The sequence below is a fragment of the Hyperoodon ampullatus genome (genome assembly GCF_949752795.1).
Source record: "Hyperoodon ampullatus genome assembly, chromosome: 13".
NCBI classification, from domain to species: domain Eukaryota; kingdom Metazoa; phylum Chordata; class Mammalia; order Artiodactyla; family Ziphiidae; genus Hyperoodon; species Hyperoodon ampullatus.
The window spans coordinates 79,577,120-79,593,854 of NC_136926.1; the positions used below are offsets into that span (position 1 = coordinate 79,577,120).

A 16,735-nucleotide genomic window follows, 5' to 3' on the forward strand; every position below is an offset into this window, starting at 1 on the left:
TCCAGGGTACAACTGGGCTGGTGGTTGGAAATGCAGAGGGAATTGGGAGACCACTGCAGGTGCAAGGCCGGGAGCACACAGTGACGACACTGGCAAGGGTGTAAGACCTCCTCTGGCTTGGGCTGGAGTCCTATTGTTGCCAAGGGAATGTACATTTGGGACTTTGGGAACTGTGCTTGTGTTTAGGTAAAGCAATACATGTATTTCCACACATCCAGTTAGCTGGTCAACCGTGCAGCATGAGAAAGGGAAAAGCAAAAATGCTACACACATAGAACCAGGAAGAGGAGCCCTTTTCCTCCTGCAATGTGCATTCAGTGCCCTTTATTGATAAGACTCAACCTTGCACTCACAATAAAAGATGCTCTAATGGGCCAATCCATTATCATAGTTTCACAGTGCCAGTTCTTTTTAAGCAGGTAGTGAAGGATGAATGTGCAGCTAGGAAGCAATAATTTGGTAAGTGGCAGAGCCTAGAACATATTGCTGTACCAAAAACGATGAAAGCAATCAAAGACTAATAGGTCATGTCTAAAGTACACAGAAACGGACACAAATTCTGAAGATCTATTTTTCTTAACATCACCCATTTATAAATCTGTGATATAGATTGCTTACATTCTTTTCTTTTGTTTTTACTCGAGTGTATGTATGTGTACCCATGCAAGTGCACATATCTTTATTTTTTAAACTAGCATGGCTCTGGGTTTTTTGAACATCAAAGAGGACTTCTCTTTGTGTGTGTGTGGGGGGAAGGAGAATGTGTGGGAGAAAAAAGAGTGAACTTCACTTTGGGATTCTTAGTATAAACAAATTCACACCAAGTCTATTGTCCTTGGCAGAAAGTCTCCCCTCAGATTTTACTATTAAGAAGTTTTATGTTTCTTACTCCAATATTTTCTAAATTACATATTCCCTATATTTTATTCTTCATTCTTCTTTTAGCAATTAACTTTGGGGAATCTCAGGCTGAGAGGTGTATCACAAAAGGCTCCTCTTTCTCATTACATTCCCTTTCTCATCTGCAATCGAAAGGTGAGATTCTTTCCTCTCTGCTTTCACCACCCAAATTTTCTGTTTGCCATCTGGGGAAGTATATGCTGTTTCTTCATCTTCTCTTGGCTTAAGCCAGAATTTACACTATGTGACATGTATAGTTCTCATTGTATGTTTTGATGGTGTAGCCACTTCTTTATTTTATTGATTATTTATTTTTTATTTTTAATAAAAAAATTTTCTCTGAAAAAATTTAAACAGAATGTTTAAATTGTAAGATAAATTGATTATTCCCCAAATTATGTGACTTTTAAGGAAACTGATTTACTACACTTAAAGTATCATTTATTAGATTTACATGAATTATTTACGTGATTTTTTAAAAAGTTGCCTATTTGTTGATGTGTCCAGGTAACCAGGTATGTTTGAAATGCTTGAGAAACTTAGATATATCAAATTTTTAAGCATAGATCTATTTGTAACACCAAGTTTAAAGAGATGTCTAAGCCCAATGTCTATAGAAGAGATGGGTCCCAGTTCACTTGCATTCTGTTTTTGAATCTTTCTATCCTATATTGTATGTTCACAGGTTTCTAAATCAGTTTGCTTTTGGATCTAGAGGACAGTGTGCTGCATTGTGGAGAGTATCTGAAAGTTTTATGTTTAACCTTTCACTTTATCAAAAACCCTGGGTATAAATCCATTTAAAATAGATATTTTAAGTTTAAATTCATTTGTACATTTATAATTATTTTTTATTATTTTTAAAAATATTTAGGAAATACTTATAGGCAAGATTTGAGAATTATTTCCAGAATAAAATGTATTCTAGCATAAACTTAGCTGAATAAATTTCACAAGACATTTTAAGACCCATGTAAAATCCAAATTGTCTCCAACTAGCTTTATTGATAAATTCAAGCCTACTTAGAATAATTGATTTTATAGTATATATACTTATTCGGTATTTTGAAAACTAGTTTATAAATTTTTTAAATGTTTTATGACATTTAATAGGATACCTTAAAAAATGTAAAGTTATTGTGTACTGGAAATGAGACACTCAAAGAAGAATTTAATTTAAACTCTACATTTTAAAAATGAGAAAAAGGTAAGCTCCTCATGAGAAAATGTGTGAAAAAAATTGTGAAGGGCTTCCCTGGTGGCGCAGTGGTTGAGAGTCCGCCTGCCAATGCAGGGGACACGCGTTCGTGCCCCTGTCAGGGAAGATCCCACATGCTGTGGAGCGGCTGGGCCCGTGAGCCATGGCCGCTGAGCCTGCGTGTCCGGAGCCTGTGCTCCGCAACGGGAGAGGCCACAACAGTGAGAGGCCCGCGTACCGCAAAAAAAAAAAAAAAAAATTGTGAAGTAATGATAAGTTATTTCAAAATGAGTATGCTCTCATAAGTCTTTACATACTTAGTAATTCATTTGAAATTGAGTTTCACTTGTGTTGATGTCTGATATATTTTATATATCATTTTATCTTTATCTTCATGATGAATGGGAAAATAAAAATTAATTAAAATTATCTATTCTATGGAATCACAAAAGATAATTTTTCTTTATTGAACTGACAATGTGCAAAGGATTTACTCGTGAATCCTGACTGTTAGCAGATTTTTCAAACATTTGAGGAATTTGGAAGTAGCAAATGTGAAGTTTACATATTTTTTTAAAGAAAGAAATTTAAATTATACAGAATTTACAGCATTAAAGCATGGAATTAATATAGCTAAATAACTCTTATTTTTATCATTTCAAAGTGGGAGGAATACATAGCAAAAGTTATTCTGTATAAAACAAGGCAATGTTTCGACGTCGGCAATTTATTATGGATTCTTACCTGACCAGAGACTGCGTTTTCACAAACGTAAGTCTCATAGTATTCGGAGAACTCAGGAGCATGATCATTGATATTGAGAACTTGCACATACACAGGGACTGCAGAAATCTGTTCTATACTATCTGCAAATTGAATAAACAGAATGAAAATAAAGAATGCTAATGCTGTCTTTAGGGGAAACATGGTCATGAAAACTGCATTAGAGGCTACATGGTACATTTTTATTATACTTGAATAAAAGCTGAGGACAGGATAGCTATATAATTCATCTATTATTCAACAATACAGCCTAGAAAAAATGTTCTCAACACATTCAGCTCAACCAATATTAATCCAGTGCCTTGTATCTGCTATGGACTGTAGGAGCTCTTGAGGAAAAGTAGTAAAAGTAAAGGAGATAGTCAGGTACATGAGAACTTTTGTTTTTAAATCCAGGAACTATTGAACATATTTGTATTAACCCTGGCCTCTACGAACTGAATGCCAGTAGCACCCTCCACTCTAGTTGTGATGATCTAAATTGTCTTCAGACATGGTCAAATGTACTAGGAGGCAAAAATGCCTGCAGTTGAGACGTGTTGCTCTATCATAACTTTCACAAAGGCGCTCGCTCACCAGAAATGAGGAGAATGATGATTTAGTCCATGTGTTAAATATGAAACACAGAGCCAGTGATGGTGGAAGGATGAAAAATAGTGGGATGTTAGCCTCTTCTAGAACCTAATCTGGCAATGGATAGTAAAAGTTAAACTACATATATCTTTGACCCAGTCATTAGTTTGGGAAACCTATGCTACAGTCCAAGACACCAATATATAAGAGTATGTAATCCAATGTATTTATTCCAGAATTGTATGCATCCCAACCAAACAACTGGAAGTAACCCAAAAGGGATTGGGGAAATAAATTACCACCAAACTATGAAATTGTGCATGCTTATTAAAAATGAATGCATCAATGTAACACATGTAGTAATATCATGAACATTAAAAATGTATTTTAATCTTGGTTCTCAATTTGAGAAAAATGCTCACCACTGTTTGTCTCAGTTGGTTTACTGTAAAATGGAAATGATACTAGTAACTAGCTTATAGAACTGTTATAAAGATTAAATGAATTAATGCATATGAAACATTTAGAGGATCACTTAACATATAAATAAGCAATAAACATTAAATACTATTATTTTATTTATCTACTAACCAGAAGTGATATACATGATGTTTTGTGAAGTGCTAAAAAACAATTTGTAGCATAAGGTATTGTATATTTGTATATCATTATTTTAAATCTTTCTTTTTATTTTAAAAAGCCGTGGGAAGGTACATATATTGAAGAGTGGGGAGAGGGAGTTTCTTTTGTTTGTCTCAGTGTTTTTATTTATAATCTTACATGCTCTTTTTTTTTTAAATCACAAAGCATTATATTTGCGATTGTAATTCGTAAGGGCAAATACATATTAAAAAAAAAAAAAAATGGAGGCTTAACTCTCCCTGTTGAAAATTAGGGAAAAGTCTTTCCTTCCTTCCTCTTCTTAGAACATTTACTTTAGAAAAGCTTGTAAACTGTTTTTCTATCTCTTTTAAATGTATGTAAACCTTTTAAAATTGAGATAAACCTCTTGCCAACTTTATAACCCAGGCCTGTCTTTCTCCAGTCCTGGGAGCCAGTTCCTTGAAATAAAGACATCAACGAAGATAACACTTTTTTATCCCAGTTTCTGTGGGAGGGTAGGAGCCTAACTTCAGCAAAGGTCTTGACCCTAAGATGCAAAACTACCTCTTGTCATAAACATATAAAAGTTTAGGTTTCAGTTAGCAAACAAACACAGATGGTCACTCCAACTACCTAGTGAATTTAGGATAAACTGTATGGCACATGGTGATGTGAAGTTCTCCTACTTTAAGGCCAGTAATGGTTTATCTTGAGAACATGTCTGCAGTGGGTTATATCTGCTTGGCTATGTAAAAAGCTGAGATTTCTTTCTGATTTGGCAATTTCTTATCAATTTACTGGGATGCACATCAAATTCTGGTTTAATGATTTTCAATTATAAAACTGTTTCTATTTCACCTCGTGAAGAGGTTTTCCAGGTTGGGATAAAATTTTTGGTTGTAATTGTTTTTAACTAATAAATAACAGTGGCAATTATGATAGAAATTGCAGCTTTCAACTCATTAAAATTAAAATTTGCAAGTTTTATTGCATACAAAAGAAACCCATGGCCTTTAGAAAATACATAAACCATTAAGAATTATGATGATGAGACTCTTCTCTATTGTGTTACATTCAGGATAAAATTGATTAAGAAACATTAAATATGAAAATATATTTCTAGATATTTCAAGATGAAATTATTCAAAACTTAAGTCTAATATTTTTTATGGTTTAAATATATATCACTATAGAACAACTTTCTGCATAAGTAAGTAAAATGGAAAAAGTATATCAGTTACAAATAAATTTAAGGAAAATTAGTAAAAAATTCATTTAAAATTTTTATCTATTTTTCTGAAAAATCTATTTAAAATCAAGTTCAAATTAAACCTTTGGCATGACTATAAAAAGCATACACATATCTTCACAGATTCATTTTAAAGTAGTTAGTTGTCTTATTCACTTAGTTGGCATGCTGATAAATAGCTTGTTGCTTAATTTGGGATGTTTCCAGGAAAAAGATTAAGCAGAGTGAACTTCATTTGCTGGGAAAACTAATGTGAAAATGGAACATCTCTTTCCTGTAATCAGCATAATTGTTATGTCACAAGATTCTAGGTAGTTAACACATGCAGCAAGTACTTTTTGTAACAAATATATATGAAGCCTTGTTTTCCACTGTTTAGGTGGTTTGTTTATATTACTATGTCTTAAGTGACTTAAATGGTCAAACAATTATTTTGATATCAATATTATGGTAATGAGAAATTGGGACTTACAATTATTTTCTACAAAATTGTTCTAAAATGAGTTTAATAATGTGGATTAAAAATGAATCAAGAGACAGAGGGAAAAATACATGAAAATTGGTTACTTAGTGTTACATAAGTTCTTTCTAAGCAGTTTCCCTTAAAATGAAATAAACATTTTCAAAAATATATCTTCAAAGATGAGTGAAATGATAATTAACTTTGTGGGGTTTTGAAAATATTTATCTGATTATATTTTATTTTGGAATTTTATTCCCCATCCTGTAACTTTTCAACTTGATAAAAATAACAATGGGAATATCAAATCTCTCTTTTTCTAAACGAATTTTTTTATTTTGAGGAAACTGATCTTATAGCACCAGAAGCAGATCAGCATGAACTGTGTAATTGCTATACTCGATAACATTTCAAATCACTTATTTCTAGAACAGTGATTAACTTCTCAGTAATAAATTCCATGTAATATAAATATATTCAGCTTATATTCATTTTGCCTTTCACAGGCATTTTTTCCTTAACCATATTTTTAATCTTCTTTTATTTATAAATTTTGTTTTAATACAATATTTGTGTCTAACAATACAAATAATATATTTTAAAGACTCTGCTTTTTAATAACAAATTGTAGTACTTCTAATTTAACAGAAATTAATGATATAGTCTTACAAAAAAAACCCTTATATATAAACTAAGATTACAGTGGCTAATTATTTACATAAATTCAGTAAAACATGCTCTTAATGTACAGTGGAGAAAGGACAGCCTCTTCAATAATTGGTGTTGGGAAAACTGGACAGGGACATGTAAAAGTATGAGATTAGATCACTCCCTAACACCACACACAAAAATAAGCTCAAAATGGATCAAAGACCTAAATGTAAGGCTAGAAACTACCAAACTCTTAGAGGAAAACATAGGCAGAACACTCTGACATAAATCACAGCAAGATCCTTTTTGACCCACCTCCTAGAGAAATGGAAATAAAAACAAAAATAAACAAATGGGACCTAATGAAACTTCAAAGCTTTTGCACAGCATAAGAAAGCATACACAAGACAAAAAGGCAACCCTCAGTATGGGAGAAAATATTTGCAAATGACAAAGGATTAACCTCCAAAATTTATAAGCAGCTCATGCAGCTCAATAACAAAAAAACAAAAAACCCCATCCAAAAATGGGCAGAAGACCTAAATAGACATTTCTCCAAAGAAGATATACAGACTGCCAACAAACACATGAAAGAATGCTCAACATCATTAATCATTAGAGAAATGCAAATCAAAACTACAATGAGATATCTTCTCACACCAGTCAGAATGGCCATCATCAAAAAATCTAGAAACAATAAATGCTGGAGAGGGTGTGGAGAAAAGGGAACACTCTTGCACTGCTGGTGGGAATGTGAATTGGTACAGCCACTATGGAGAACAGTATGGAGGTTCCTTAAAAAACTACAAATAGAACTACCATATGACCCAGCAATCCCACTACTAGGCATATACCCTGAGAAAACCATAATTCAAAAAGAGTCATGTACCAAAATGTTCATTGTAGCTCTATTTATAATAGCCCAGAGATGGAAACAACCTAAGTGTCCATCATCGGATGAATGGATAAAGAAGAAGTGGCACATATATACAATGGAATATTACTCAGCCATAAAAAGAAATGAAATTGAGCTATTTGTAATGAGGTGGATAGACCTAGAGTCTGTCATACAGAGTGAAGTAAGTCAGAAAGAGAAAGACAAATACCGTATGCTAACACATATATATGGAATCTAAGAAAAAAACCAAAAATGTCATGAAGAACCTAGGGGTAAAACAGGAATAAAGACACAGACCTACTTGAGAATGGACTTGAGGATATGGAGAGGGGGAAGGGTAAGCTGTGACAAAGCGAGAGAGAGGCATGGACATATATACACTACCAAATGTAAGGTAGATAGCTAGTGGGAAGCAGCCGCATAGCAGAGGGAGATCAGATGGGTGCTTTGTGACTGCCTGGAGGGGTGGGATAGGGAGGGTGGGAGGGAGAGAGACCCAAGAGGGAAGGGATATGGGAACAGATGCATATGTATAACTGATTCAGTTTGTTATATAGCAGAAACTAACATACCATTGTAAAGTAATTTTGCTCCAATAAAGTTGTAAAAAAAAATGCTCTTTCAATAGTTGAAGGCTACTTTACGTAGAAACACATTTTTCAAAGATGTCCAGTCTTCCTTTGAACTGATTTGAATTCTTTTCTCAGCAGTCTTTTAAGTAATGATATAAATAATTTGTTCTCAGAAATATCCAGTGAATAAAAGTTTCTTGCTTTTAGACAAACATCTTTGTGTTTTCTGACACCAAAAGCCTTGGTGTTTCTTCTGTGCAGCAGGCATTTACTCCCCTGCAACATTTGCTCCCCATCATTTATCGTTTAGTTAAACAGAAAACTCAAAACCCAGACCCAGTCCTTCTGCAGTTTCCAAAGAGCTATTCAATGTATGACAAAAAATATGCAAGAGATGCTTTGTACTCCACCGTCTCATCAGCCTACTGCTCAGTAAGGTGAGGAGTAAGATATATGTTCAAAGACTTTCAAAGAACAAGCCAAGAAAGGAAACATGATGAATAAAATTCCATGCAAAATCAGTTTTGAAAGGATGCAATCTAAAACATTGAAAACTCACAAATTGAATCCTTTACTGTACTATATTAAAACCATTGAGTAAGTAATAGGGAAGATTTTGATAATCCTTTCCATTGTGTTTTATCCATTTTTTTGAGCCTGAATGAATATGGTTGATCTAATTCTGACTGAGAATTCTGAAGACACAATCTAAGTGGTAAACTGGGATGATTTTATCTAGTTTTGCAACCTGAAAATGGAATCATCTGCCTCTCTGTGAAAAAAAACTGGTCACTACTGGTTATTAAAGATGTGACTATCAGCACTGCTGACACAATGAGTTTAATATGAACACATTTTACTGGGAAATATTTTATATGTCCAGTTTGAAAAAACTTACAAATTTATATTCAGTTTTTAAAAATTGATTTAAAAATGCATTCATGAAAAATATGGTAAGAACATATAATTATATAATTAAAATTTCTTAGAATTTCAAGGGATTTTTTTGTTTAATTCTTGTGTTTTTTTGAATTTTCCATGATTTATTTCTTGCATTGAACATTAGTTATTGCCATAAAAATAAAGATATTTAGTGGTAAGTATATAAATAAGCTGTAGTAAGAATGTGCAGACATTTTGAATTTAAAATAATAAATTAAATACACGTGTATGAATTGACACATAAAATACCATTTAATTCTAATTTCAGCAACACTTTAGCTTTTGTCTCTATGTTTAGAGATTACTGAATGGTTTAAAAAATATGGGGAACGAATATGTGGTTCCCAAATGAGTACTTACATTTTTCTGTGGCTGTAACACTTAGGTTATACCAAGCACTAATCTCTCGATCAAGAGGGTTAGTTGTGAAGACTGTACCATTGTCATCAATACTGAACACTTTGCTTCTAGTAATAGAATACCTGCACACACACAAATAATTCCTTAATTTTATTATTTTCCCCATATAATACTCTTTAAAGAGTGTATAATACTCTTTTTAAGCAATAAGATATTATCAGATCCACACTCTACACAGCTAATGCAATGCTGAACAATTTTCAGAAAGGTAAATTCTACATTTAAGATTCAACTCAATGGAGACAGGAAAAAAAAAAAAAGCATCAAAACCCTAAAACAGCTCTAGACTTCAATTTACACGTGTGAAATCTAAACACATGTCACTCATTCTCATTCCCAGAAGAGAATTTTCATAAGTGAATGACTTGGTTAAAAAGAAATGGCAAAATGTCTTTTGCAAAATGAAGAGAAGTACAAATAAATGGGGGTAAAAATTAAAGCTTGTGAAACATGTTTTTCCTTTGAAGCAATGTAAAACAAATTCTCAGTTTAGGCTGCTGAGTCTCCTTGCTACACCACATAGTTGCTTTCTAAATCTGTACATCATATTATAATTACTTGATTGCTGACATATGAGAAATATTTGTTTTTGTTTAAGGAAATAATTAGATAATATCTAATAAAAATAAAGTATGTATTTATTACATATATTTATATATGTATATATATGTGTGTGTACACATATAAACATATCTATATATATACATATATAAACATATATACATATATAAACATATCTCCTAAAAGTGAGGAAGTAAGGATATTAGGTGTAATGTGCTATTATTAGATCATGCATGGAAAGAAGCCAGGTAATAAAATTCTCTCATGCAAAAGCCCGGAAAATAATCTCAAATTCCACAATGAAAGAAGACTTTGAAGTACTCAGCATGTCTTATCTGCTTGCAAGTGATTAATAATAAAAATTAAAGAAGAGTAATAACTAGAGTTCAGTGATGCCTTCTCATTGCATATATATTCCTAAAGATTTTGATAAGACATCAATGAGATTTACCATAATTATGTGGCAAAAGATGAGAATATTTTAATCTTGAATTGACAGTTCTCTAAAAATATCACACTAATTTGTAGGTTGGTGTTGAGGGGGAAATTAAAACAGAAACTACAAAGAATTAAGCTTTAAAAGAATTCAGTTTTAGCTCTACTCATTTTTAAACCTTTATAAGCAATTTGCTTACATATCCACATGTGGTCACATTTCCTACTTAGATTTGTTGACAAAATGAAACAATAGTTTAATATTTTGTAGTAAAGGTACAGAATATCCTGTTTCTATAATACACCCTTCCAAATAAAACCAACAAAAAGTTTGAGATTATTTCCTTATAAAAGTTTTTAAAAATTATGACCCTGAGTCATCAGTAACATTTTAAATAATAGTGAATACACACCATTTAAGAAAGGAAAGAAGTCTGTAATACATATTAGAAAGAGCTTGAACTAAAACGCTTAAAATATAAAGTTTTAATCTTTGGTTTGCTTCATAAAGCAAAGTATTTTTAAAATACTCTTCATTCCTCTAAAAATGCTGAGTGAATAGAATGTGGCTATGTAATGTTTTCTCACTGCTAAGAGCTCTTGACAGAATGATAGAAACAAATGATTCTTCCATACATATAAGGATGCCTTTATATCGGGTTCTTAATTTTCGTACGCCTCTACTATTCCCACTTCCCAGAAGAAAAACTGAGGCACATAATAGCCAAGCCCAAATACAAAGCCTAGAGATTCTCAAGTAGGTGCAACTCCACCAGATCTTTCAAGAATTTTAAAGTACTTTTTTAATGTACAGGTGAAAGATGTTTAAAGACAGCCTCTTCCACTGGTGAAAGATATCCCTGTCATTCGTGAACTAAATACAAACCTGCTTCTGGCTCCTGAGCTGGGCTCTTTCTCACAAACCTGATTACTCAGATTATTTGTCCTTTTATGTGAATATTGGTAGTTTCTTTCAAGGAATTTCAAGGAATTGGTCTGAATTCATAGGTGTAGAGTTGTTCATAGTATTTCCTTATAATATTGTTTAATATCTATGGGTTCAATAGTTATGTGCCCTCTTCCATTTCTGATAATGGTAATTTTTGTCTAATCTCTTCTTTCCCTCTTGGCTGTCTGGTTAGATTGATCATTTTTACCAGTGTTTTGGAAGAAACAGCTTTTCATTTCACTGTATTTCTCTATTTTCAATTTCACTGCTCCTGCTCTAATGTTTTTTAACTTCTTTTTTCTTTTCCTTTTTTTGCTTGCTTGAATTTAAATTGCTCTTCTTTTTCTAACAGAAAAAACTATATTCTTTCTCATATTTATGAAATATTATAAAATTTGACTATAGGCTTAGTTAAAAAGGAAAGTTTAATAATGTCCAAAGAATGAATCATCCACAGTAGTGGCAAAAGAATATATGCCCTATATGTGGAATCTAAACAATATGGTAATACAGAGAATGGGGATAAAATGAAAATCATAAGGAAAATTTCTTGTGAAGTTTCTCATAATTGTATGATGGAGTTTTTATTACAGACTGCTTCTAAGCTCTAATTCCCAGCACATTAGGCTCCTTGAAGCAACTGTATCATCTCACTTTCAGGTCTAGATTCTGCGTTCTTCCTTCATACCTGCCCCCAGTTCTCTTAAGCAGTTACCATATAGCTTATTATAATAATTTATACAAAGGCAAACTTACTTCTCAAGTTTGTCTGCTCTTGACAATGACAAGAATATTTCGTTAAACAAGTTGATTTATCACACATAAGACTTGCTGAAAATGATCCTGGAAATGCCTATGCTTCACAGAAACATGAGGTGATATTCAGGAGGAAAACCTGAGTAATATAAGTTATTGGAAGTAGGTATATTTTACCCTGCTTACTATGTGTTAATCTCTTTTTCCCAAGCAATGGAACATCGCTGAGGGGAAAAGCAATGCATTTCCCCTATATTATCATTCCCTTTGCTTTCTATATATCTTGCCATGGGGTGAGTATTAAGGAAGAGATATTATCAAATTAAAACTCAAATTGAAATTATTTAGTATTTTCTGGATCTTTTGCTTCCAAAAAAAAGGGGAAACCTCCTGAAATGTGTTCTTGTGGACTTTTTAATATAAATTTGATATTGAACATTTGCTACATAAAACTATACCACATGGAAAGAAATCTGTGAACCTATTATTTAAGCATAATATTATTTGAAAGACACTCTCAATGAACGTCCATAAGAGACATTGAAAGATATTCTTTTTGTAGGCTCTCACAAACTGTTTTTAAGAGTAATTAATTTTGTGGGTATTCCCTGGTGGTCCAGTGGTTAGGACTCCGTACTCTCACTGCGGAGGGCCTGGGTTCAATCCCTAATCAGGAACTAAGATCCCACAAGCCAAGTGGTGCAACCGAAAAAAAATTTGTAATTTAAATAAATAAATAAAGTTCAGTTACAGAAAGAAGAACAAAAAAAACCCCCAAAGTTAGCAGAAGGAAAGAAATCATAAAGATCAGATCAGAAATAAATGAAAAAGAAATGAAGGAAACAATAGCAAAGATCAATAAAACTAAAAGCTGATTCATTGAGAAGATAAAAAAATCCTGATAAAACATTAGCCAGGATTATGAAGAAAAAAAAGGGAGAAGACTCAAATCAATAGAATTAGAAATGTAAAGGGAGAAGAAACAACTGACACTGCAAAAGTACAAAGGATCACGAGAGATTACTACAAGCAACTATATGACAATAAAATGAACAACCTGGAAGAAATGGACAAATACTTAGAAATGCACAACCTTCTGAGACAGAACCAGGAAGAAATAGAAAATATGAACAGACCAATCACAAGTACTTAAACTGAAACTGTGATTTGAAATCTTCCAACAGGGCTTCCCTGGTGGCACAGTGGTTGAGAGTCTGCATGCCGATGCAGGCGACACAGGTTCATGCCCCAGTATGGGAAGGTCCCACATGCCACAGAGTGGCTAGGCCCGTGAGCCATGGCTGCTGAGCCTGTGCATCTGGAGCCTGTGCCCCACAACGGGAGAAGCCACAACAGTGAGAGGCCCTCGTACCGCAAAAAAAAAAAAAAAGAAAAAAATTTTCAAACAAACAAAAGCCCAGGACCAAATGGCTTCACAGGCGAATTCTATCAAATATTTAGAGAAGAGCTAACACCTATCCTTCTCAAACTCCTCCAAAATACAACAGAGGGAGGAACACTCCCATAATCACTCTGTGAAGCCACCATCACTCTGATAACAAAACCAGACAAAGATGTCACAAAGAAAGAAAACTACAGGACAATATCACTGATGAACATAGACGCAAAAATCGTCAACAAAATATGAGACAACAGAATACAACATCACATTAAAAGGATCATATACTATGATCAAGTGGGGTTTATCCCAGAAATGCAAGGATTCTTCAATATATGCAAATCAATCAATGTGATACACCATATTAACAAACTGAAGGAGAAAACAATATGAACATCTGAATAGATGCAGAGAAAGCTTTTGACAAAATTCAACACCCATTTATGATAAAAATCCTCCAGAAAGTAGGCATAGAGGGAACTTTCCTCAACATAGTAAAGGCCATACATGTCAATCCCACAGCCAACAGCATCCTCAGTAGTGAAAAACTGAAACCATTTCCACTAAGATCAGGAGCAAGACAAGGTTTCCCAATCTTATCACTATTACTCAACATAGTTTTGGAAGTTTTAGCTACAGCAATGAGAGAAGAAAAAGAAATAAAAGGAATCCAAATCGGAAAAGAAGAAGTAAAGCTGTCACTGTTTGCAGATGACATGATATTACACATAGAGAATCCTAAAGATGCTACCAGTAAATTACTAGTGCTAATCAATGAATTTGGTAAATTAATGCACAGAAATCTCTTGCATTCCTATACACTAATGATGAAAAATCTGAGAGTGTAATTAAGAAAACACTCCCATTTACAACAGCAACAAAAAGAAAAAAGTATCTAGGAATAAACCTACCTAAGGAGACAAAAGACCTATAGGCAGAAAATTATAAGACACTGATGAAAGAAACTAAAGAGAACAGAAATAGATGGCGAGATATACCAAGTTCTTGGATAGGAAGAATCAATATTGTGAAAATGACTCTACTACCCAAAGCAATCTACAGATTCAATGCAATCCCTATCAAACTACCACTGGCATTTTTCACAGAACTAGAACAAAAATTTTCACAATCTGTATGGAAACACAAAGACCCCAAATAGCCAAAGCAATCTTGAGGAAGAAAAACAGAGCTGGAGGAATCAGGCTCACTGACTTCAGACTATACTATGGACCTAGAGTAATCAAGACAGTATGGTACTGGCACAAAAACAGAGATATAGATCAATGGAACAGGATAGAAAGCATAGAGATAAACCCATGCACATATGGTCACCTTATCTTTGATAAAGGAAGCAAGAATATACAGTGGAGAAAAGACAGCCTCTTCAATAACTGGTGCTGGGAAAACTGGACAGCTACATGTAAGAGAATGAAATTACAACACTCCCTAACGTCATACAAAAAAATAAACTCAAAATGGATTAAAGACCTAAATGTAAGGCAGACACCATCAAACTCTTAGAGGAAAACATAGGCAGAACACTCTATGACATAAATCACAGCAAGATCCTTTTTGACCAACCTCGTAGAGAAATGGAAATAAAAACAAAAATAAACAAATGGGACCTAATGAAATTTAAAAGCTTTTGCACAGCAAAAGAAACCATAAACAAGACAAAAAGAAAACACTCAGAATGGGAGAAAATATTTGCAAATGAAGTAAATGACAAAGGATTAATCTCCAAAACACACAAGCAACTCATGCAGCTCAATATCAAAAAAACAAACAACCCAATCCAAAAATGGGCAGAAGACCTAAATAGACAGTTCTCCTAAGAAGATATGCTGATTGCCAACAAACACATGAAAGGATGCTCAACATCATTAATCATTAGAGAAATGCAAATCAAACTTACAATGAGATATCCTCTCATACCGGTCTGAATGGCCATCATCAAAATATCTACAAACAGTAAATGCTGGAGAGGGTGTGGAGAAAAGGGAACACTTTTGCTCTGTTGGTGGGAATGTAAATTGATACAACCAGTATGGAGAACAATATGGAAGCTGTTTAAAAAATTACAAATAGAACTACCATATGACCCATCAACCCCACTACTGGGCATATACCCTGAGAAAACCATAATTCAAAAAGAGTCATGTACCACAATGTTCATTGCAGCTCTATTTACAATAGCCAGGACCTGGAAGCAACCTAAGCATCCATCAACAGATGAATGGATAAAGAAGATGTGGCACATATATACAATGGAATATTACTCAGCCATATAAAGGAACGAAACTGAGTTATTTGTAGTGAGGTGAATGGACCTAGAGACTGTCATACAGAGTGAAGTAAGTCAGAAAAAGAAGAACAAATACCGTATGCTAACACATATATATGGGATCTAAAAAAAAAAAAGAAAAAAAATGGTCAAAAGAACCTAGGTCAAGATGGAAATAAAGATGGAGACCCACTAGAGAATGGACTTGAGGATATGGGGAGGGGGAACGGTAAGCAGGGACAAAGTGAGAGAGTGGCATGGACAGATATACACTACCAAATGTAAAATAGATAGCTAGTGCGAGGAAGCTGCATGGCACAGGGAGGGGTGGGATAGGGAGTGTGGGAGGGAGGGAGATGCAAGAGGTAAGAGATACGGGGACATAAGTGTATGTGTGACTGATTCACTTTATTATACAGCAGAAGCTGGCACCCCATTGTAAAGAAATTATACTCCAATAAAGATGTTAAAATAAATAAATAAATAAATAAATAAACTTGGTTATATAGAAAAAAAAAAGAAAGAAAGCTGGAGTAGCAATACTCATATCAGATAAGACAGACTTTAAAATAAAGAATGTTATAAGAGACAAGGAAGGACACTATATAATGATCAAGTGATCAATCCAAGAAGAAGATATAACAATTGTAAATATTTATGCACCCAACATAGGAGTACCTCAATACATAAGGCAGCTGCTAACAGCTATAAAAGAGGAAATTAACAGTAACACAATAATAGTGGGGGACTTTAACACCGCACTTAAACCAATGGACAGATCATCCAAAATGAAAATAAATAAGGAAACAGAAGCTTTAAATGACACAATAGACCAGATAGATTTAATTGATAATTATAGGACATTCCATCCAAAAACAGCAGATTACACATTCTTCTCAAGTGCACATGGAACGTTCTCTGGGATAGATCACATCTTGGGTCACAAATCAAGCCACAGTAAATTTAAGAAAATTGAAATCATATGAAGCATCTTTTCTGACCACAACACTATGAGATTAGAAATGAATTACAGGGAAAAAAACATAAAAAACACAAACACATGGAGGCTAAACAATACGTTAGTAAACAACCAAGAGATCAC

The 16,735-nt window shown here is 33.6% G+C and overlaps 1 protein-coding gene across 1 annotated transcript in view; it reads right to left on the bottom strand.

Annotated features, from left to right (window-relative positions):
- CDH19 (cadherin 19) overlaps positions 1-16,735 on the bottom strand; it is a gene marked incomplete at its 3' end in the record, with an annotated part of 59,590 nt that overhangs the window by 16,187 nt on the left and 26,668 nt on the right. Inside the window, exons 8-9 of the mRNA XM_079718276.1 lie at positions 9,190-9,311; positions 2,843-2,964 (exon numbers count right to left, since the gene is read on the bottom strand). Coding sequence (XP_079574402.1) covers positions 2,843-2,964; positions 9,190-9,311 — 244 coding nt within the window. The remainder of the gene's footprint in view (positions 1-2,842; positions 2,965-9,189; positions 9,312-16,735) is intronic.